At 45.7% G+C, this 20333-nt stretch overlaps 6 protein-coding genes across 6 annotated transcripts; 3 read left to right on the forward strand and 3 right to left on the reverse strand.

Annotated features, from left to right (window-relative positions):
• Positions 1 to 860: 860 nt before the first annotated feature.
• TSTA_062670 (mitochondrial deoxynucleotide carrier protein, putative) lies at positions 861 to 1910 on the forward strand (the record flags this gene model as incomplete). The annotated part of the gene is made up of 3 exons (XM_002340126.1): positions 861 to 946; positions 1003 to 1156; positions 1206 to 1910. The coding sequence occupies 3 exons, from the start codon at positions 861 to 863 to the stop codon at positions 1908 to 1910; spliced, it is 945 nt and encodes a 314-aa protein (XP_002340167.1).
• Positions 1911 to 2107: 197 nt separating this feature from the next.
• TSTA_062680 (tubulin subunit TubB) lies at positions 2108 to 4195 on the reverse strand. Its single transcript, XM_002340127.1, has 6 exons — positions 4115 to 4195; positions 3868 to 3926; positions 3625 to 3778; positions 3476 to 3563; positions 3354 to 3425; positions 2108 to 3301 (listed from the first exon to the last, which is right to left on the reverse strand). The coding sequence occupies exons 1-6, from the start codon at positions 4124 to 4126 to the stop codon at positions 2328 to 2330; spliced, it is 1359 nt and encodes a 452-aa protein (XP_002340168.1). The 5' UTR covers positions 4127 to 4195; the 3' UTR covers positions 2108 to 2327.
• A 418-nt stretch (positions 4196 to 4613) lies between these two features.
• Positions 4614 to 6425, reverse strand: TSTA_062690 (chromate ion transporter, putative). The gene is made up of 4 exons (XM_002340128.1): positions 6149 to 6425; positions 5967 to 6088; positions 5348 to 5910; positions 4614 to 5296 (listed from the first exon to the last, which is right to left on the reverse strand). The coding sequence occupies exons 1-4, from the start codon at positions 6398 to 6400 to the stop codon at positions 4668 to 4670; spliced, it is 1566 nt and encodes a 521-aa protein (XP_002340169.1). The 5' UTR covers positions 6401 to 6425; the 3' UTR covers positions 4614 to 4667.
• Positions 6426 to 7945: 1520 nt separating this feature from the next.
• Positions 7946 to 9004, reverse strand: TSTA_062700 (uncharacterized protein; the record flags this gene model as incomplete). Its single annotated transcript, XM_002340129.1, has 5 exons — positions 7946 to 8223; positions 8288 to 8420; positions 8459 to 8575; positions 8643 to 8722; positions 8818 to 9004. The coding sequence occupies 5 exons, from the start codon at positions 9002 to 9004 to the stop codon at positions 7946 to 7948; spliced, it is 795 nt and encodes a 264-aa protein (XP_002340170.1).
• A 2168-nt stretch (positions 9005 to 11172) lies between these two features.
• Positions 11173 to 14403, forward strand: TSTA_062710 (Mechanosensitive ion channel family; the record flags this gene model as incomplete). Its single annotated transcript, XM_002340130.1, has 3 exons — positions 11173 to 11766; positions 11814 to 13965; positions 14234 to 14403. The coding sequence occupies 3 exons, from the start codon at positions 11173 to 11175 to the stop codon at positions 14401 to 14403; spliced, it is 2916 nt and encodes a 971-aa protein (XP_002340171.1).
• Positions 14404 to 18201: 3798 nt separating this feature from the next.
• Positions 18202 to 19396, forward strand: TSTA_062720 (GDSL lipase/acylhydrolase family protein; the record flags this gene model as incomplete). The annotated part of the gene is made up of 3 exons (XM_002340131.1): positions 18202 to 18405; positions 18476 to 19105; positions 19169 to 19396. The coding sequence occupies 3 exons, from the start codon at positions 18202 to 18204 to the stop codon at positions 19394 to 19396; spliced, it is 1062 nt and encodes a 353-aa protein (XP_002340172.1).
• Positions 19397 to 20333: the final 937 nt, after the last annotated feature.

Consider the following 20333-nt stretch of genomic DNA (forward strand, 5'->3'; position numbering starts at 1 on the left):
GTGCTCTTAAAATTTAACGAATATGGATATGGATATGCTAAATTTTCATGGATCTTATCCATGGAGAGCCCTACCAATATGATATTGATTGGGCCCTCACATGCACGACCATCCTGGATATGCGAATTGGTTGACATTCTTGATACTTGAGCGTCGGTACTGTTAAAAGGTGTCTTGTCGTAGGGCAAGATTAGACTAAGTGGCAAGTATGGGCTCGAGGACAGCAAATGTGAATGTAGTAAAAAGAGGATTGATTTCCAGTATGACTAGGTGCATGACAGGATGGGCGGGTTATAAGCTGCACCTGGGACATCATAAAGCTTCCAGATAGGACAGCAGATGTTATCAAAACATAATAAACAATATACATTTTGTAAACAATTCTGCGGGCAGGAACGAAGGAAATGGTAATGAATGATAAAATGCTTGTTGAGACGATAATCTGCCTGGCAATACCCAAATGTTTCCTGAGTCAGACATCAATTAGGGGCAAATACTTACGGCAACTACCTCACCTAGTGACATCTTGGCGCCTATTCAATGCATGCCTCCGTCACTTTTACACACACTACAAATATGTTCACGAGCCGATGCTCGGTGTTTTTATAGTAAAAGTCTTTTTTGTCGCGAGATTGTCGTTGAATCTAGGGCAAACTTCCCAAACGGGAAGGAGAACAACTTATGGCGAAACAGACGCTGATTGGCCAACAGCTACGTAATTATTGACGGAGTTAAACAAGAAAATATCTCACTTTCTTATCACTTTCCCACACGACTTATAACATCCTTATACTCCCCAACAATCGCTCTCCCAAAAGTTAAAGTGGCCCCAGACCGCTCGTCCCCAACAATCTGAATGTATGTCTCCCGGCGGCGAGCGACTCAAGGATGAAGGCACAAGGACGCAAGTCGTCATCGCCGGAGGTATAGCAGGGCTAGTTTCAAGGTACGCCTCTCGCCTCGTAAACCTGTTCCACACAATGTTAATGATACTCGTTGTAGGTTCTGCGTCGCGCCTCTCGATGTTGTCAAAATCCGTCTTCAGCTTCAAATTCATTCCCTCTCCGACCCCGTTTCGCATCATGGAATCAAGGGGCCGATATACAAAGGGACGCTTCGGACGATGCAAGCCATCGTTAGGGAAGAAGGGATAGCTGTATGTTATTTCTTACAGTATCCTCGAATTACGACGTTAATAGTTGTAGGGCTTGTGGAAAGGCAACATCTCCGCCGAATTACTATACGTCTGTTACGGCGGCCTCCAATTCGTAACCTACCGAACAACAACCCAAATACTCGAAGAGCTACCACGCCGGTTACCATCAACCGCGGAATCTTTCGTCTCTGGCGCGGTCGCTGGCGGTATTGCAACAGCATCCACATACCCACTCGATTTACTTCGTACCCGATTCGCCGCGCAGGGAAACGAGAAGATATACACCTCCATCCTCGATTCAATTCGTGATATAAATCGCACCGAAGGACCGCGCGGCTTTTTCAGGGGCTGCTCAGCCGCCGTCGCTCAGATCGTTCCTTATATGGGCTTATTCTTCGCTACATACGAAACACTCCGACTACCACTGGGAGAACTATCGACTCTCTTACCTTTCGGATCTAGCGATGCCGCTGCTGGAGTATTAGCAAGCGTAATTGCTAAAACCGGCGTTTTCCCACTCGATCTCGTGCGAAAGAGATTACAAGTCCAGGGACCGCATCGGTCGAGATATGTGCATAATAATATTCCGGAATACAATGGTGTTACAGGGACGATTGTGACTATTATCCAGACGCAGGGGGTACGTGGTCTATATCGTGGGTTGACGGTTAGTCTTGTTAAGGCTGCGCCGGCGAGTGCAGTGACGATGTGGACGTATGAAAGGGTTTTGAATATTATGCGGGAGAATGAGTAGATCGGTAATCTACTCATTCCTTGAGTCGGTTAGATTTCTTTCGATCATACACACGAGGTGGGATAGACTTGTATTGGGGTAGAGGGCGTTACGGGCCGGGGGTGTTGGGTACTTGTACAACATCAACCAAATTTATGTTTACTGTTTCTGGATGGGTTTTGAATAAAAGAATGAATTGTGGATCTGGGAATCAATACTTTCTTGTCATGGAATTATTCGTCTCCAATGATCGAAAAGATTTCACGCTAATAAAGACTGTAATTGGTCTCAAGAAACGAAACTCGTTATAACAAAAGGGGGATATGTGCAGCACCATTTTCTGTTTGTTCCAAAAACAGACAGACGCGGTGCAAGAATAAAGTTATCTGACAAAAAAGGTAAGAAAGGACGAAATTCTTGGTAGTCAGTCCTTTTTGTTTAGTACTCGGCGTCACCTTCAACGTCCTCCTCAAGACCGTCGCTGGCAACCTCCTCGTAGTCCTTCTCGAGGGCAGCCAAGTCCTCACGGGCCTCAGAGAATTCACCTTCCTCCATACCCTCACCAACGTACCAATGAACGAAAGCACGCTTGGAGTACATGAGGTCAAACTTGTGGTCGAGACGGTTCCAGGCCTCGGCAATGGCGGTAGTATTGGACAACATGCTGACGGAGCGGTCGACAGGGGCCAACTCGCCACCAGGAACGCGCTGGGGCTTTTGGTAGTTGATTCCGAGCTTGAAGCCAGTGGGGCACCATTCAACCAGGTTGAAGGAAGCCTTAGCCTTGACGGAGGCAATGGCAGCAGTGCAGTCACGAGGGACAACATCGCCACGGTAGAGGAGCGCAACAGCCATGTACTTGCCGTTACGGGGGTCACAGACGACCATCTGATTGTTGGGCTCGAAGCACTGGAAGGTGAGGTCACTGACCTTGAAGCTCTCGTGAGAGCTGCGGTTGGCAGAGACGACAGGAGCATAGGAGATAAGAGGGTAGTGGATACGTGGGAAAGGGACCAAGTTAGTTTGGAACTCGTTCAAATCAACGTTAAGGGCGCCGTCGAAGCGAAGAGAGGAGGTGATGGAGCTGACGACCTGAGCGATCAGGCGGTTCAAGTGCTCATAGCTGGGACGGGGGATGTCCAAGTTACGACGGCAAATGTCGTAAACTGCTTCATTGTCGACTAAGAAGGTGCAGTCGGAGTTTTCGATGGTACTGTGGGTGGAGAGAACGGCGTTGTAAGGCTCAACAACGGCGGTTGAGACACGAGGGGATGGGTAAACGGAGAATTCGAGTTTGCACTTCTTGGCGTAGTCAGTAGCAAGGCGCTCGAGCAAAAGAGCACCGAAACCAGATCCAGTGCCACCGCCGAAAGAGTGGAAGATCAGGAAGCCTTGGAGGGAAGAGCAGTTGTCTGCGATGTGTGAGCTATTATTCCTCCGAATTAGAGCTTGTATGAGACGAACCGGTAACACGGCGAATACGGTCAATAACATTGTCGACCAACTCCTTTCCAATGGTGTAGTGGCCACGAGCATCTATAACACATTAATATCCTTCCCCTACCGACCATCCATATCAGACGTACAGTTGTTGGCAGCATCCTCCTTGCCGCTGATCAACATCTCAGGGTGGAAAAGCGAACGGTAATCACCGGTGCGGATCTCATCAATGGGCTGTAAAAATTAATCACCAATTCATATCGCCAAGCATAGACTCGACTCGAGCATAACGTACAGATGGGTCCAAGTCCACAAAGATGGAGCGAGGGACATATTTGCCGCCGCTGGTCTCCGTGAAGAAAGTCTCATAAGAACCGGCATCGCCAACATTTTCAGCGGCCTCGGGATCGATTCTTCCATCGGGCTTGAGGCCGTGCTCAAGAAGGTAACTGTATGTATGGCATTGTTATTAGATTTCGCTTAACAATCCGAGTTGTCGATGGTGTGACTGAAGGTAAGAATGGCGGTGAGGACGTACAGCTCCCAAGCACTGTTACCGAGCTGAGTACCAGCCTGGCCGATGTGAAGATGGCAAATCTAGAGTATCGCAAGTTAATTGAATTCTCCCAAGAAACATAAAATATGGATAAAGTATCAACACCACTCGTGGTCGTGGCCCTGCAGTGTGTATTGCCTGACTCCGTCCTCATTATTTGGACGGTTCAGGGGAACGGGGCATAGTGGGGGAGTAAACAAGGGCTCGCAACTCAAAGTTGCAGACTTACCTCACCACGCATTGTGACTGATTGGAGATATATGAAGCTGCAAAGATGAAGCGAGGACAAAGGGCGACCTGTAACAGCAACAGAAGACAGAAAAGAGAAGAAATTGGAGTGTCGACTTCGTCGTGGAGTCGCTGAATTGGAGGAAAGAGAGCCCGTGCCGGGGCGATCGACTAAACAGACTAGGATGAGCTCTGCGCAGCCAATCAGAGCGGACGTAGAAGAAGCTTGTCGCACTAGTGCTGTTTTGGAAAGTGGATATCACACTGACCAATCAGATCAATAATAATGCTTCCCCTGAGGCCTCAAATACCATCTGGCGGCCTCAGGCTCCGAATTCTCTTTCTCTTTTTGATTATGTCCTGTTACTCTTGACCAGCACAGAGATAGCTTTTGATTCTTGACCATTTTGAGAGGAGTAGCGCCTAAGCGGTTCGCCCGATATGTTGGTTATCTTTGTTATCACTATAATACAAGATACGGACGCTACCACGATGTCAGGACTCGCCATAGCCCAGAAAGACTGGAGCAACAGGACAAAATCAGACAGTGTACCTTATGTACTCACAACTCCATACCAACAGAGACCCAAAACAGCACCAATAACAATAGCTGCAGCCGGCGGCACACCAAACCAGGCACTTTCGGTGTACGTTACTGTAGCTACCACCACCCACCAAGGATCCAAAGCGAGAGACTGGCCACTCGTAGCCTCTGGGGTAAGATATCCAATATTCCACAAGCGATAAACAGCCGTGAACACCAAACCAACAGCGGTGGCATTCAGTCCATGCAACAAATCAACAACCCATTTATTCTTACGCAGGACTCGCCAAAAGCTTTGCACAGCGACTGCCAGCGTAATTCCAGGAATGAAAATACCAAGAAATCCCAAGATAGCACCGAGAACGGTTGGATATCGGGAAGCGCGTAGTGCAAGTGCTCCAAGGTACACAGCAAAATTGAAATTTGGTCCAGGCCAGGCTTGGATAATTGCAAGACCAATGAGAAAGTCTCGACCAGAAACCCAGCCGGGACCAACGACGTAGGAGCGAAGGAGGGGAATCACGACTGGCCCTCCGCCGAATATGATGGTACCAGCGAGATACATGTTAGCAAAGAGGTCGAGAGTGATATCTGGTGCAGCTTTGACACCGCGGCCGACCATGACGCCAATGAAAGAGGCTATAGCTTGTTAACACAAATTACCACCAGTTTATGCTTTGAACTACCTACCGAAGAATGTCACTGTAATAGCGATTCCCACTCGAACTTTGATAGCATGCTCCTGGTGTAATTGCTCCTGCGCCGGAGGTGATTGCTGCGGTGACTTCGAATCTGGAATTGGTGTGGATGAGGAAGCCACATTCCTTCTTTGCACAATAGTAGTATCACTTGACTCGACTCTTCCTTCTAAAGCGACAGTGTTCTCAACAGCTGCTTCTTCAACTTGAGACTCAGGATTTGACTTTCGCCGCTTAAGCTTTGATTTCAGCTTTCGGATACTCTGCATCATCCATCCATACCAAACGACCGCTGCAACACCTCCAATCACCATGAGAACTGGAAAGTACCATAGGGCACTATAGCACATGCCAGCACAAGCGCCAAAAACCACAAGAATACGAGAGAATTTATCCTTGATGGCTTTGCCTGCTAACTGGACTGCCGCGAGAGCAATGATTCCGACAGTGGATGCATTCATGCCAGTTAGAAGTCCATAAACCGGGGATGGGAGCGTGTCGCCGATGTGCTGCACACCGAGGGATAATGCATACATTCCAATAGCTCCGGGGAGACTAGAATTGAGTCAGCGCTATTCCATCTTCCTGTCATCTTGTCATGAGGTCCTTACCTCCATATGAGAAATACCACAATTGCAGGAATGAAGCCGGAATGCAACAATGCCAGACAGAATAGCATCTTCGTGCTTCCAGGGCCTGGAAGAGCCTGGCATATTGCAAACAATTCTTGGTACTAACAGCACACTCAGTTAATTCTTCGAAGTCTACGAATATCTCACGACGAGAAGCTCACGGTTTGTTCATCTACCCATTTCTCACCATCGGAACCTTCAACGAACCGTCGATGGAAGATACCGAAATGCACAGGTGGACCTCCAAAAGCAGTAAAACCGAGGTCCCAAGTACGAAGAAAGACATCTACAAGATGAGCAAGCAGAGATTCCTTGCCACCAGTCTCGATCCTCGCACTCCGTCTCGAACGGTGACGGCGGATCAGCGACTTCAGAGCCGACAGATTCTGGGTAATTGGTGTCGCGTGCATCATCTTGTCACTGTAACCTGCGACATACGAGGAAGATGAAGAGAAAAGAAAAGTTTACGAGATGTAAATTTTCTTTTTGTACTCCGTACCTTGACGTTGATTTAGGGTTATTCAAGCCTAACCAATCAACGTGCGCGAATATGTCACGCTCAGTTCGATCGATTTGAGGCGTTGTCTGTGCGCATGTTGTGCCAAGGACCGGGATTAATCATAATGAGTCTTCCCATGGGCTTGCCCTAATCCCGAAGTACCCAGGTACGTAGTAGGTATGCTGGTTCTCAATGCAACGGCTATGTCTTATGTGATATTCGGGAGCCATTTTGGAAGAGCTTGAGTATTTCATTAGGCAAAACTTGATATTAAACTAGACTGAAGTATCCTCGGCAAACAAACATAGGACTAGGGTTATCTAGTGTTATCGGTCAGGGCCAGTCAAATTGGCGTTATTGCGACGCTCTATATGGGCTCGGGATGGGAGGTATATAGAAATCATGTCGAGTTGTCGCCTAAAGCTCACGATCTTATGATTGTGTTAGGTAACCTCTTTCACCTCAGTGTACGACGTTTCTTACTCTAACTTCAGCCCTAACCCTACCCAGGTAGTCAATATAGGAAAAGTTTTGTATTGGGATACAACATACAAGAGCAAACGGACAAGTGCGGATGAACATTAAATCACGCTTTGACAGAAATATCTACCTAAGAACTTCTCAAATTGGTTGCCTTGCTATAGTCTACACTATGCCAGTAAGCCGCATAATAAGCAAAGGTGCGAGCCATGAATCGACACTGTTGGGATCAATCCGTGCCGATACGCTTAACTTATCGAGATATCCCAAGTGAAGTAAGAATCTCATCATCATTGGCGTGGTTACCTAGTTACATGGGGACCGAGACCACGAATCCCCTATCACCGAATTGTTCAATAGCTGAATTAATGCCAGGGTTACTGACTGGAAGAAATATTATTCATGCTTAAGTTGCGACTTTCAAGTGAGATCAATTGTACAACTATGATTGTGTTTCCAATGTGCCGCCATTTAGATACCTACGAGAGGCCCAACGGCCTTCACAAGATCGTCTCTTGTAGAACACGATGCAAATACAAACCGATCAGGGCGAAAAATGGTATGTATCTCTTTCACTTTAACTCTCTTGCTAAACGATACAGATCATAGTATCGAGGTTCCGGACGTCCGCTGCATAGGTCCGATTTTGCGAAATCCTCTGCTGTGGCGATGGTATATGTTAGGAATAAGGGCCTATTTTGAACAGACTCGCTCAGTGTATGCGGATCGCATTCAGTTATGCATGTAATACCAGTTTCACAAATGTGTCCCTGCGACAATGTCTCGATGTCAGAGATGTCCTTTGCTCACGATGGCTATGTCCACCGGCTCTGTCAAATAGATAAGAAACTGGAACAATTCTTTCTTCTGGCCAAATATCACGTCGTCGGTGAAATACACCTTTCCCAGTGTGATGGATTTGCAATACACCTGAGGAACACACATGCCCCCATTCAATGACGGTATGAACAGCATCCCTTCAGAGTGTTGATATCGAATCAGACCCTCTCGGCGCGCGTGGACCCTGACGCAGCTGATGGTGCCATGAGGGATTCAATTGCATGAACCACAGTGTCCAATTGCGAAAGAGGGTTTTGATTGGGTTACTTTCGGTAACGACTTTGGCATTCCGGATTGTGAGTGCTAATGATTTCTTGAATTGTTGTTTACGTTCCAGATACCAGGCAGCGAGAAACTTTTCATGAGGAAGTGTCAATCCTTGGATAGATGCTTGCAGAGGCGTCCAGAAGCAATCCCCTGTCCGGCAACTAGTATTGCGCACATTAATAAATATCTCCTTTAGATTGAGGGCCATGCTCACACGGTGGGAATACGTGAGCATCTCCACAGAGAACAACGCGGCCACCAGACCATTTGTTGCAGCTTCTAGCCGAAAATTTGAAAGGCCGGGATCTCAAGGCCTTGATACAATCCTCCGGATACTGCACATCGTTCTCGAGACTAAAAAGCTAGGTCGGGTGAGCAATATTACGGTACAACCAGAGCGAAGGTCACTATGTCCGTTCGCTGCCATCTTGTTGCACAAGTATCTTTCCAGTACCGGCTGGTCGTGACAGATAAATCCGACGTGAGCCGTGTCACCCACTCTCTGCTCAAGTAAGAGTCATACTCGGGCTCATATGATCAGAATCCAGAGGAATGAGGAACTATCTCACTGTATTATAGTCCATCTCGAAAAACGGCTTCCTGCTCAGATCTAGCGCTATGCCATCAATAAACTTGAATAAACCCATGTCTTTGTATTGTGTCAGCAATCCTAGCCCTCTCTATAATATAATAAATTTATTCTTGTTCCAATCTCCGAGCAAATGCCTTCGTAAATACCCAAACCTTGCAATAGCCGAATTCCGTCTTCATCTAGGGCAATGCCTCGCGGGTCCGTAGTTATATCGGGCTTATTTTTTACCACAACATTTTTGATAGACGTTTGACCCAGATACGCAGAGAGCATTGCACCAGCTAGGCCGCATCCACAGATTACCACATTCGTAGTTTTGTATTCTTCTGAGTTGGCCATGGTGAGATGGGTGTGAAGTCAGATAATACCGAGAGATTGTTCAGTGGATGAGCTCTATTTGCTTCTGTTAGTCGCAGGATGAACTTAGTGTCAGAAATATTCTCAGTCATATAAAACAGATTTGCCCCTTCGAGAGTTTGGAGGAGATAGTACACGCATAGGATCAAATTAATGCCAACGGTATTGCTATCGAGACTAATCATCATGGAGTATACGTCTGTGATGAGAGAGTGACCATATTTTTGAGGAGTTCAATAAACGACATGGAAAAGTCTTTATTCATCCAACCACTCCATGGATTGTTCGTGGACGCGATGGCACCGAAGCCATTGCAGCGACCACATTAACTCAATTTCCTAATCCAGTAGAGTTTCTATTTGAAACGGCTCGAGCAGTCATCAACCTCTTTACCTCAGGGACCGTCCCACGCTGTCCAAACATCACATCTATTCAGCCGGTGCTTAGGGCCAGACTAAAATCCAACATCATAGTCCATGAAAGAAACATTTGCCCGACAATTCTATTTTGATCTTGCCGGGTTGCCATTCCCAGATAAGCTACACGAGCTGTTATTATACGTCAAAACAGATCGACTCTTTTATGGAAGTGACTACCCCTGTACGTCTGAAGGCGCAGTTTTGAGCTTGGCAGATATAAAGAAAATTGAGACGGAGAATTTTTGGGAAGATGAAGAGGAAAAGATGATTTTGCTTGGGAACGTGAGGAGAACGGGGCATCTTGACCCTGTCGAATGTTCATACCCTAACCCTGATAGCCTACCTCGGATCTGCAGAGAATGCCCGAGCGGCCACAGCCACGTATAAAATGAGTCTTTCTGACGGTCAAGAGTCATCTTAACTCTACATGTTTCAGTTCTAGTGGAGCAATAATAAATCCAACGTCGATCTCGCATATCAAGACTGCGGATTGGGAAATGACTTATACCTAGTCATCTCAATCCGCATCGCATGCATAAGTCGAAGAGTATGATAAGCGTTGGACACGGCTGATAGTACTCCGTAGCAATCTATATTTGCATAAATAGGGGCAACTCAGTGCGGGGTTTGATCTATTGATCTCTTGAACCACGATCGAACCTATCGACTCCAGCTTTCCAGTCCCTAGTACTCCGCCAAGTCCGTAAAAGTACATATTGTGCGATTCTCCGAGGTACATACGACGACAACGACGTCATATATCCAAACTAGAGATGCAAGAAAGTGGACCGGAAGTCGACGGAAGAACGAAACAAGGCGATCAGAGAGAAGAAACGAAAAAGGAGAAAAGTAAGTGTAACTTTGCCGGCGAGGAAAATTTTAGGTGTGGCTGAGGGGACGTGTATCTATTCATAGCGCCGCACGGAATAGCAGTGAGTGATATAGATACAAGGTCTGAAACAGAGAAAGATCGAGACTCGAAAGCATTTCAACTTTTCAAGTGATAAATCAAAAAGGAGAGTATCAAAATAACCGCCACGTGATTGGCTGTTTCTGCCTCAGGCATGATGACGCAGTGCCAAGAGGATCCGTCGTCGGAGTTTTTTTTTTTTTTTTTCCCTTCTTCCTCTTTAAAAATTTCTTCATGATATGCTCGATAAAGACGGAAATGCATTGACATTTGACTAACTACAGATGACTGACAGCGAATCCACCCAATTCATGAATTTGACACAATGTCGATCCGAAGGTTCGGTCGGGATCCAACTGGGATGTGGCTTCTGGCCACTGATTCAGTGGACACTGGAGAGATACTGGACTCGCTGAGTGGCCACCCCTACACGCAAGCCTATCATGATTAGCGGCCACTGTGGTGGAGCTGTGGACTCTATCCTACTATGTAAACGATCTGGACCGTCGCATTGACGTTGCCTCTTCGATTTAGTTAGATGTGATCTTTTTCTTCCTCTTCAGCTTCTTCTTTCTCCTCCTGTATGCAACTAGTTTTTCCTTTCAATTCTTGATATTCCATTCACTTGTATATTCTTTTTATCTTCTTTGTTACTAAATTCTCAGGTATCTCGACGTGGAGCGCTTTCGCAATCTGCCACACGCTCCCTCAATCACATTCGTTTACTTTTCAGTCTCTACTCTCTGTCACTGTACATGCACCATAGCACGGAGAATTCAATATCGCTCTGGTCATTCCAGCCTTGTTCGTCCAGCGGCACAATGTCTACTCCGATACACGAAATTGACGAGCCGAGATATTCAGCCAACACAACTCGTTTTCCCGGCAATGAGAATATATTCGAAGACGAGGACGCTGAATATCGTGGCAGGGATAATCTGAGGCTGGACACTTTGAACGTAACTTCGTCCAATAGAACGGATCCATCTCCGTCGGCTACCCGTGAGCAAGCTCTACGACTAGATGATGACCTAGCTGTACTGCAAGCCGAGCGAGTAGTATCAAGCACGCAACGAAGCGAAGAGCATAGCGAAGGCACGTCATTGCGTCAACTTCGCTCGCGGACGGAACCGGTGGATGAATTTGATATTGCTACGAACCCGCTCCACGAAACCGCGGCAATCTACAATGCGCCGGAAGATCCTCATACCAATATAGCACGAGCCTTGAAGAGGATTCACAGCTCGAGTTTCCTCGTCCGTTACTTTTTCTACATCACGCCGTTGACGCTAATTATATTGATTCCACTATTGCTGGGTGCTTTGGTTTTCAAGACCGCCAATGTTGGAGGTGTTCAACTGCTGTGGTTTTCCATATGGTTGGAAATTTTCTGGCTGACTCTTTGGGCGGGTAGAGTATGTTCATCTAACAATCTGCGGCTTTCCAACACTAACGTGTTCAGATCACTGCAAAATGTTTCCCTCCCGTGTTCGGAATTGTCTCATCCATATTCACCAATAACTCCAAGAAATATCGGGATCTGGGGAGGGAACTAGAGTTGCCCTTGACACTATTTTTCTGGTGGTTGGGAGTGGAGGTGTCTTTTCTGCCAACCATGATCAACCATCATGTTGATGGTAATAGATCAGTCAAAGAATGGGAAAACACGATGAACAAAGTCATCGTTTCGATATTTGTCGGAGCTATTCTCAACTTGATTGAGAAGATTATAATTCAGTTGATTGCCATCAGCTTCCACACTCGGACATATGCCGATCGAATTGAGATTAACAAGTTTCAAATCTCGAATCTGACCAAACTATACGCCTTCTCTCGCGAAAGAATTTCTGAAAAGGACGAGGATTTTGAGGAACGCGCCAGCGGCACACAATCCGGTGCCAAAACACCTCTAAATATTGCTGGGACGGCCCTCAAAGTTGGCAAAAAGACGTTAAACAAGGTTGGAGATATGGCTGGGGCGGTTGCCGGCGACTTTACTGGCAAGAAGATCAACAAGAGCAGTCACCCGCACCAAGTGGTGCTCGCTTTGCTTAGCACCAATAAAGGCGGTCAGGTATTGGCGAGGAGATTGTACCGCACCTTTGTTCGTGACGGCTTCGAGACTATCTTTTCGGGTGATTTGAAATCAGCATTCGATAATAACGAAGAAGCAGAAGCCGCTTTTACCATGTTCGACAAGGATATGAATGGAGATATTTCCATGGAAGAACTGGAGGCCGTATGTGTTGAGATTGGTCGCGAAAGAAAGTCAATCACTGCGTCGTTGAAAGATTTGGACTCGGTCGTGTCAAGACTCGATGCGGTGCTCTTCTTCATTGTTTGTGTCATCACACTGTTGGTTTTCTTGTCCCTGATCTCAACCTCTGCTGCCGGTGTGTTGACATCTGCCGGTTCGACTATTCTGGCGCTATCTTGGTTGTTTTCTGCTACCGCTCAAGAGTTTTTGCAATCCGTCATCTTTGTCTTTGTCAAGCACCCGTTTGATGTTGGTGACCGAGTCACTATTTATGGTAACACAGGTGACATGATGAAGGGAGACGACTACTTTGTCAAGGAGATTTCTCTGCTGTATACCGAATTTAAAAAGATGCAGGGTCACGTGGTACAAGCCCCGAACAGCTATCTCAATACCTTGTTCATCCTAAATCAGCGTCGTTCGGGTGGTCTTGCCGAAGCTGTGCCTGTTATTATCAAGTACGGAACCACTATGGAACAAATGGACGCTCTACGACAACGTCTGTTAGAGTTTGTCCGTACGGAGAAACGCGAATACCAGCCAAACATTCTTACGGAATTGAGAGAAGTCACCGAGGCTTTCTCACTCACTCTCAACGTGGTTTTTTTCTACAAGTCCAATTGGCAGAACGAAGGTCTTCGTCTCCAAAGACGTAACAAGTTTATTTGCATGTTAATGTTATCTATGCAAGAAATCGGAATCGAAGGACCTCGCATGAACCTCCAGGGTGCTCACGTCGACTACCCCTTCCATGTCAATCACCACGGACAACCACCCAGTTACGCTGCCTCTACTAGACCGGGTCCCAACCAGCAACAGCCGATATCATCATCATCTGAAACTATCCTCGAGGAACATGAACCCAATTTCCCTGAAAATGCCGCATACTCTTCCGGCAGCAACGCACCAATTCGTCCGCAACATTCTATCCTCCGCAAAGGCTCCATGACAGCCGCCGCTCGTGCACGCGGAGAATCCCTATCCCGTCCCGGCCGCCACGTCGATTTCTCCCTCGGCAACAGCGCGTTAGTCACCAACGATCTTATGGGAGACGTCTTTGAAGACCGAACTCCCTCGCGGCTCGAAGAAGTCGTTCGCAACGCCAATCGTGAGGCGATGGAGCGGCGGATCCGAGACGATGCCGCGGCGTCACGGGAGTCTCTTTCGTCTGCGTCGCGGCACCCTGCTCCTGCGGGCTTTGAGAATCGGCCCCGAGCATCGATGGAGTCGAGGGGTTCTGCTGCTGGACGGCCGAGCCTGTCATCTTCTTTGGGCGGTCGGAGTGGGTTTTTGTCTAGGCTTGGTTCGCATCACAGTCGCGTGCGGAGTACGGATAGTGACGATTTGATGGAGCAGGGTTTGAAAAATCAATAGTAGTTTCTTGTCGATACTCTAATTTTAATTGTTAAGATTGTCATCCGAGGCGATGTTGTCTTGTCTCATGATGACGTTACTGTAGATACTGTATGTTTTATCTTCATACCCTAATTCTGTTTGCTTTCCACTTTCAGTGGACATCAGCGTTTATTTATCCATAGATATAGATGGCTCTCTCTGTATAGAACATTTTCAACGTTTACCTCTTCAGCACAATAGGAATTCTTTTAAACTGTTATCTAGTATAGCCCATAGCATGAATCGCCTACACTGGCAAGGATATGGTGGTGCGGAACGAGGCCCGGAATGGATCTTGGAGATAACTTCCGGTCCAAACATCCATCAGGCTGTGATCTGGTTGCAGCAACGTGCCGTAAACTTTACGGGTAAGCTTATTGTTTCCAAGAGTATCCAATAGAATAAATTGTTTCTAACCTTGGAATACTATCGGCTATTGTCATGCTCAACAAAGGAGAAGTTGACGATGTCGAACATTGTTGGTGTTAGGGTTACTACTAGGTATGAAGGTTTCATCTTCCAAGGTTGTACTATAGCTATCATTACTGTATCATTTATACCTAGGTATGTACTACTTTTGAGTCAGAAATACCAATCATAACCACTGAAAAGGTCCTAATTTCCTTTGTAACAATAATGTCGTAGTCCTAACTCTGGGTAAGTACACAATTTGCATATATTTTCCTAGACTTCATAGTCTGTACTCTATATTTTGTATAATTCTAACAGCAAGGTGCATATTGTTATGATTTCAATGCAAACACAAGATGAGGTTCCATTCTGTTGTAGCTCTGTTGAAGTAACTTTGGAAAACGATGTGCTCACTTTCCGTTATACCTAAGTAAAAGAGCGACATGCTTACAAAAATTCATAGACAAGAAATTCAAAACCAAAACCTCCCAAAGACAACTATAACCAACCAAGAGAGTTCAAGATCATGTACCTGAGTCCCGAGAATTGAAACAACATAGAGAATAATATACGCAGGTAACAACGTTGAAATCTGCACAACACCACATCCATTAATACACAATACCAGAAATAACCTGTCCATAGCTTCGAACCCTCGAGGAAGGTGAAGTTCCGGTAGCAGAAATATGCATTCTGACGATATCGTCCTTAGCCATCATATATATCAGGAATCTCTTGACCAGAATATCGCACATGGTGTCACGATGAATGTACCCTAAGTCATTGATATCAAGTTAATAACATCCCGTGTAAATCATTGGAATATACTCAACTTACACATGGCCCAACGTCTGTCCTGGCTTACAGAATCCACAAGTTCTAGCGCATTCAGACTTCATAAGTAGATGCCAAACTCTGTCTAGGCACAAATATTTAAACACTTCACAGTTGTGTGCTTGCCAGTCAAAGCAACCTCCAGGGTATTCCTCTGGTGGTGTTGGTGTGGGGGTTTCACCAGAGGGACAGGTGATCCATGGAGTCATCTGTCCTGCCACTGCTGTTGAGATCAATAGAGACCACAGGAAGATGATGTATGTCGTTGTAGATTTGAAATACATATTGACTTGACGGGTAGAGAGTAAGTGTGAGTGCTGGAGATTTCCGGCAATGTTTATATCGACGAGTCCACGAAAAGAAGCATCTGGGAAATCAGTGCTATTTAAATTTCAACTCTCACTGATTGATTCAGGTTCAACTACAGGTATGTCCAAAATCGCGTCACCATGTCATACATACTCTATTCAAAGCACGGTCAATTTAATGCTTTATCAGCCAACAGACCGGTCCGTACGGCGTTTAGTGTCACATCTGATTCCTAGGACAGGGATTGTAGTAGCTTGTATTGGCTTGCTTTTCTTAGTTGAGACTACATATCAAGTTAGTTAGATCAGGTCAATGACAAAGAAAGACCCTGGCGGCTAGGCTGATGGATAAACGCCGCCGGATCGTTGAGCTGAGTTCGTGCATCAAGTTATAATGGTGCAACACTGCGGCGTAGCAGCAGGGATTATATGGAGGGATAGCTTCAAATAAGTGCATTTATTGGATGTTTGCATGATGGGTTAAGCGCTCGGGGAATATCGACCTGCATTCCGCGGACCGCTCAGTGGCTATGTCTACGGTAAACCCACCTGGGCACGTTATCAGTGGATACAATGTAGTCCTCTTCTACCCCAATGAATTGTTTCTAAGTTAATGTACGTATACTCGCTCTTTCAAGCTTCCGGAAATGTCACGCAAATTGTACCTGATTGTATACAATTCACCCCTCTTCCCAGCCCACTGGTCACTCTGAATTCTGAACCCCTCCAGCCTCGGTATACGCATTCACATCACCAGAGATGTTCATTCAGATTCTGAGCATGAATTTGTGAGAAATTATGACTTGGCAGCCGGTACACGAAAACATGTCATCATTCTTGGGTAAGTTGACGATGATGATACAGCATTGAAAGATGGCGAGGAACGGGAAGAGGAGTGCGACAAGATTCCGAGGAATAGAATTGAGGAGATTGCGCTCGGTATTCCTGCTCCTGGACCGAGTTTGAATTTTGCATCGAGAGATGCTGTATGAATCCTAATCGACTTGGCTGTTTTAGTGTAGGAATAGCATATTCCCGAAGTATTCAATATGGGAGGAGATAAAAGGGGGATAAAAGGAAGTGAGTTAGAGGCGGCAGCTGTAGTTAGCCTAGCTTGGTTAGCTCGGCTTTGTTTACCTACACCTAGGTAGCTGAGCTCCTTTGGAGACTGGAGGAAGACACAACTGAATACAACAACCTCGAGCCTACACTTTACCTGTGTGCACACCCCTGTGATACCAACATTTAGTCTAGGCATTTATCAAGACTGACGATAGATAGGCACCCGCTGGTCGTGTCAAGATAAATAATTGTCAGGATTGGCTCATTATATTTGTTGCGGAACTGGTGAAGACAGATATTATACCTGCAAGTGCGAATTCTGTGATGGAGAAGGTACCGAGGAATTAGTTTCGAGTCTATGGAAAAATAAGTGATGGAATTCAGTTAATATAGTCAGGCAGCACATTTGATCATTCTTTTCTTTATCAGTAGGATGCCTGGATTTTACAGTGTGCCTGAATGAAAGAGTTTTTGAGAGACCTTCGCTTGTATCCTCCCATTGCGGTATAGCCCGCATCTCGAGGGGAATGTGATATGGGCTACCCATCTAGAGAATCGAAGCTACACTAATTTCTAGGCGAAGTGTAAACCGAGTATATTTAGATAACCCAAGACCTTACCCATCTCTTGTCCCTTGGGCCACTTAGTTGTCTCCGTACCAGCAGGTATTAGACAAGGAGATGTAGCCGTATAAGTCGTCGAGAATGTATCTTGACGTCGAAATCAGTGATTAGGAAATGAGAAGATTGGCAAGAAAGATGAATTTGCATTCGTGCCATGACTGGCTTGGAGTTTGGAGTCGTCATCATGGCTTCCAGACAGTACCGCATCATGAATGTAGGTACGATGTGCACTAGACGGCTAATTGTCCGGCTCAATGGTCATTTCTATTGGAGACTACAGTAGAACCTGGCTATAACGAAAGAAAAGTCACTCCATATTTCTACTGATATCAGCTTGGATATCTTTAATACGGGACTGAAGAGCATCCGTTTTGTTAATAGTAAAATGGATTAATATATTGAGGGTTGCCCTTCATCCCTAAATCGAAGTCACTTCTGGATATATTGACTTCGGCCCCGAGAGGCATTCTGTTCGTTATAACTAGGCTCCACTGTACTAACCTTTGAAGCATAGCGGGATGTATCCCCGGAAAGTCGGAATCGACTCTGTCTATATTAGCCTGTTGAATGCAGATAATTATCCGCCAACGAATAGCCAGCCTGCCTGCTGTATAACTGGCTTAACAAGCTTTCCCGGTTATATCACATGCGGAGAGTAGTGCAGATCCATGGCTTTGACTTTATCCACAAGTTAAATCGCAGCTCCCAGTGGCACTAAGTGCAGAATAGGGTGTTTTACACAATTTTCCAACGCCAATTAGCACACAGATATTATTCCTGCATTATGATTCCCGATTGACGTTCATATAAGACTCTTACTGCGGGGATCAAGATGCGTTCGTATTACTCCGCATTGATCAACAACTTTAAAAGGCGACTTCTGTCAGTCCCGTCTGGTACTGATCTCTTTAGCTCGACCTCAGTAAATCTGGACGTTCAAGCTTCAGAATTTTATCGACGATGAAGTCTGTTTACGTGCTAATGTTGCTGAGCCAGCTCACAGCGGCAGCTTTCCCGAATCCCGGTGGGAATAGTTCGAAATGGAGGCTGAAGAAGTTCAAAAGCTTGGTTACCTTTGGAGATAGCTACACTGATGAAAGTCGATATGGCTATTTTGCCAGTCACAACGGCTCTGCGCCTCCAGTTGGCTGGGTCGATCCCATAGTAGGTTCCCTTTAGTCTCGGTCATGCTTGTTTTGGGTATGAGTGAGATGAGAAGTCTAATAACTCAAAGAGCAACAATACTTCATCCGGTGGATACATTTGGGCCCGTTATGTTGCCATTTCTGCGAACGTCAATCTCTACGACTATGCTGTTGATGGTGCCGTCTGCTCCAATGAGATCTCTCCTCGATATGTCCCTTCTATCAACGGCAACTTTCCATCGGTTCTCGAGTATGAAGTGCCAGCTTACGTTGCCGATAGCAAATTCGTCACGAACGGATCTCCGTTCCTGGACATTCCACCTTGGGGGACTGTTTATTCAATGTGGATTGGAACCAATGACCTGGGTGAAGATGCGTTCCTAACAGATTCTCAAGTACCCGGGAGATCCCTTCCAGATTATACGGAGTGCGTATTCACGGCATTAGATAAGATTTATGCGAATGGTGCTCGGTACTTTGTACTTCAGAATGTCATTCCGCTACAACTTGTCCCTCTCTATGCAACACCAAAAAATGGCGGTGTATATGCTACATATGGAGACACAAGTGGGACACCGAATGTCACAGAGACCTCGTACAGGATGTGGGAGAGCGTGAAGACCGTCAACGAGATCTACAAATATCAACTTCCGTTCGAGTTGTTGATTCGAAACAGGTATCCTGGTGCTCAATTTGCTCTTATGGATATGTACAGCATTGTAAGACATCCTCTATCGAACCAGTGTTGTGTACACAGGAATGGTACTAATCATATCAACCAGATTTCCGACATATACTACAACCCTGAGCAATATCTCGCTTCGCCAGCCAATGTCACCGGATTCATTGAACACTGTGATGCACGTGGGGAGTGCTCTCGTTTACCAAATGAAGAATCTTTTCTGTGGTATAATTATCTTCACCCTTCCTGGAAAACGGATTCAATCATCGCGGAGCGATTTGTTGAGGTCGTTGAGGGTCGGAGCAAGTATGCTACGTACTGGGGATGAACGGGGATGGCTGACGGTCTTCAAATTCGACAAATGAAAAGCGCATCTATATCAATACCATATTCGTTACAATGGAAGAAATGATAAAATGGAATTCATGGTAAACAAAGCCTTTGGCAATGCCACTGCAGTATGCAGGTCTCAGATACGAAACAAAAAAGTCACACAGCGAAAAGATATCATGACAAATCAATCACTTTTATCGATTCGGCAAGAATTACTCCTGAAAAGTCTGCAAGATATAATGTAATCCGAAGCTTTTCGACTGATCATTATGAACTTTGCATATATGGAGCTCCCCTTGCGTCGGTAAATCATCCGAGCTGTTCCCTAACTTGACTTTGATGTTCCTCCTATTTTATTTATCTAAATTGCTCGCTATGGACTAGTACCTGGCTTCTAGAGCATTTTTATGGTTTGTTCACTACTTGTATATCAAGTACTGCTGTCAATATAGACTACAGGGTTTCAATAAACACGTCAGATGCAAGTTCACATTTTGCTCGGTGAACTTCAACATCGCTATATCTTATGCTTTCTCGTATTTTGCGACCTGCAAGGCTAGGAGAAATCAGACCTGGGTAAGTTATTTAGAAAATGCTCGTTTCCTTTGACTTTCGTTCTGATATGACGCTCTTCTAACATTTTAAGAGATAGTGGAGTACTTGCATGCAAATGCAGATCAATGATCACCAAGTAGACTCTGTAGAGCCTCCAAAAAAGTCTCTTGGAGATATGTTTTAATATCAAACTATATTAAAATAGCTCTATGTGTTTACTGCATATTCTAATTAGGATACGCAGCTATATCAAGTCCCCCTTGCTTTTTGTAGTTATGAGTTGACTCTGCCGAAGATCATGAGATATCGCTCCTTATGGCCATCTCTGTGATAAAAATCAAGATAAAAGGAGAAGGATCCTGCGCCAGATGAAAAGC

This window comes from Talaromyces stipitatus, genomic scaffold (assembly GCF_000003125.1).
Source record: "Talaromyces stipitatus ATCC 10500 scf_1105507295523 genomic scaffold, whole genome shotgun sequence".
In the NCBI taxonomy this organism is placed as follows: Eukaryota; Fungi; Ascomycota; class Eurotiomycetes; order Eurotiales; family Trichocomaceae; genus Talaromyces; species Talaromyces stipitatus.

Excerpts from the sequence above, each read along its gene's own strand:
- TSTA_062680 (XM_002340127.1), bottom strand. Across the intron at positions 3,779-3,867 it reads GGTAACAGTGCTTGGGAGCT|TTACCTTCTTGAGCACGGCC; the intron begins GTACGTCCTCAC and ends CCATACATACAG. Across the intron at positions 3,426-3,475 it reads GGAGGATGCTGCCAACAACT|ATGCTCGTGGCCACTACACC; the intron begins GTACGTCTGATA and ends AATGTGTTATAG.
- TSTA_062690 (XM_002340128.1), bottom strand. The coding sequence starts at position 6,400 with ATGATGCACGCGACACCAATTACCCAGAATCTGTCGGCTCTGAAGTCG. Across the intron at positions 6,089-6,148 it reads AATGGGTAGATGAACAAACC|TACCAAGAATTGTTTGCAAT; the intron begins GTGAGCTTCTCG and ends GTGTGCTGTTAG. Across the intron at positions 5,297-5,347 it reads TATTACAGTGACATTCTTCG|CCTCTTTCATTGGCGTCATG; the intron begins GTAGGTAGTTCA and ends AACAAGCTATAG.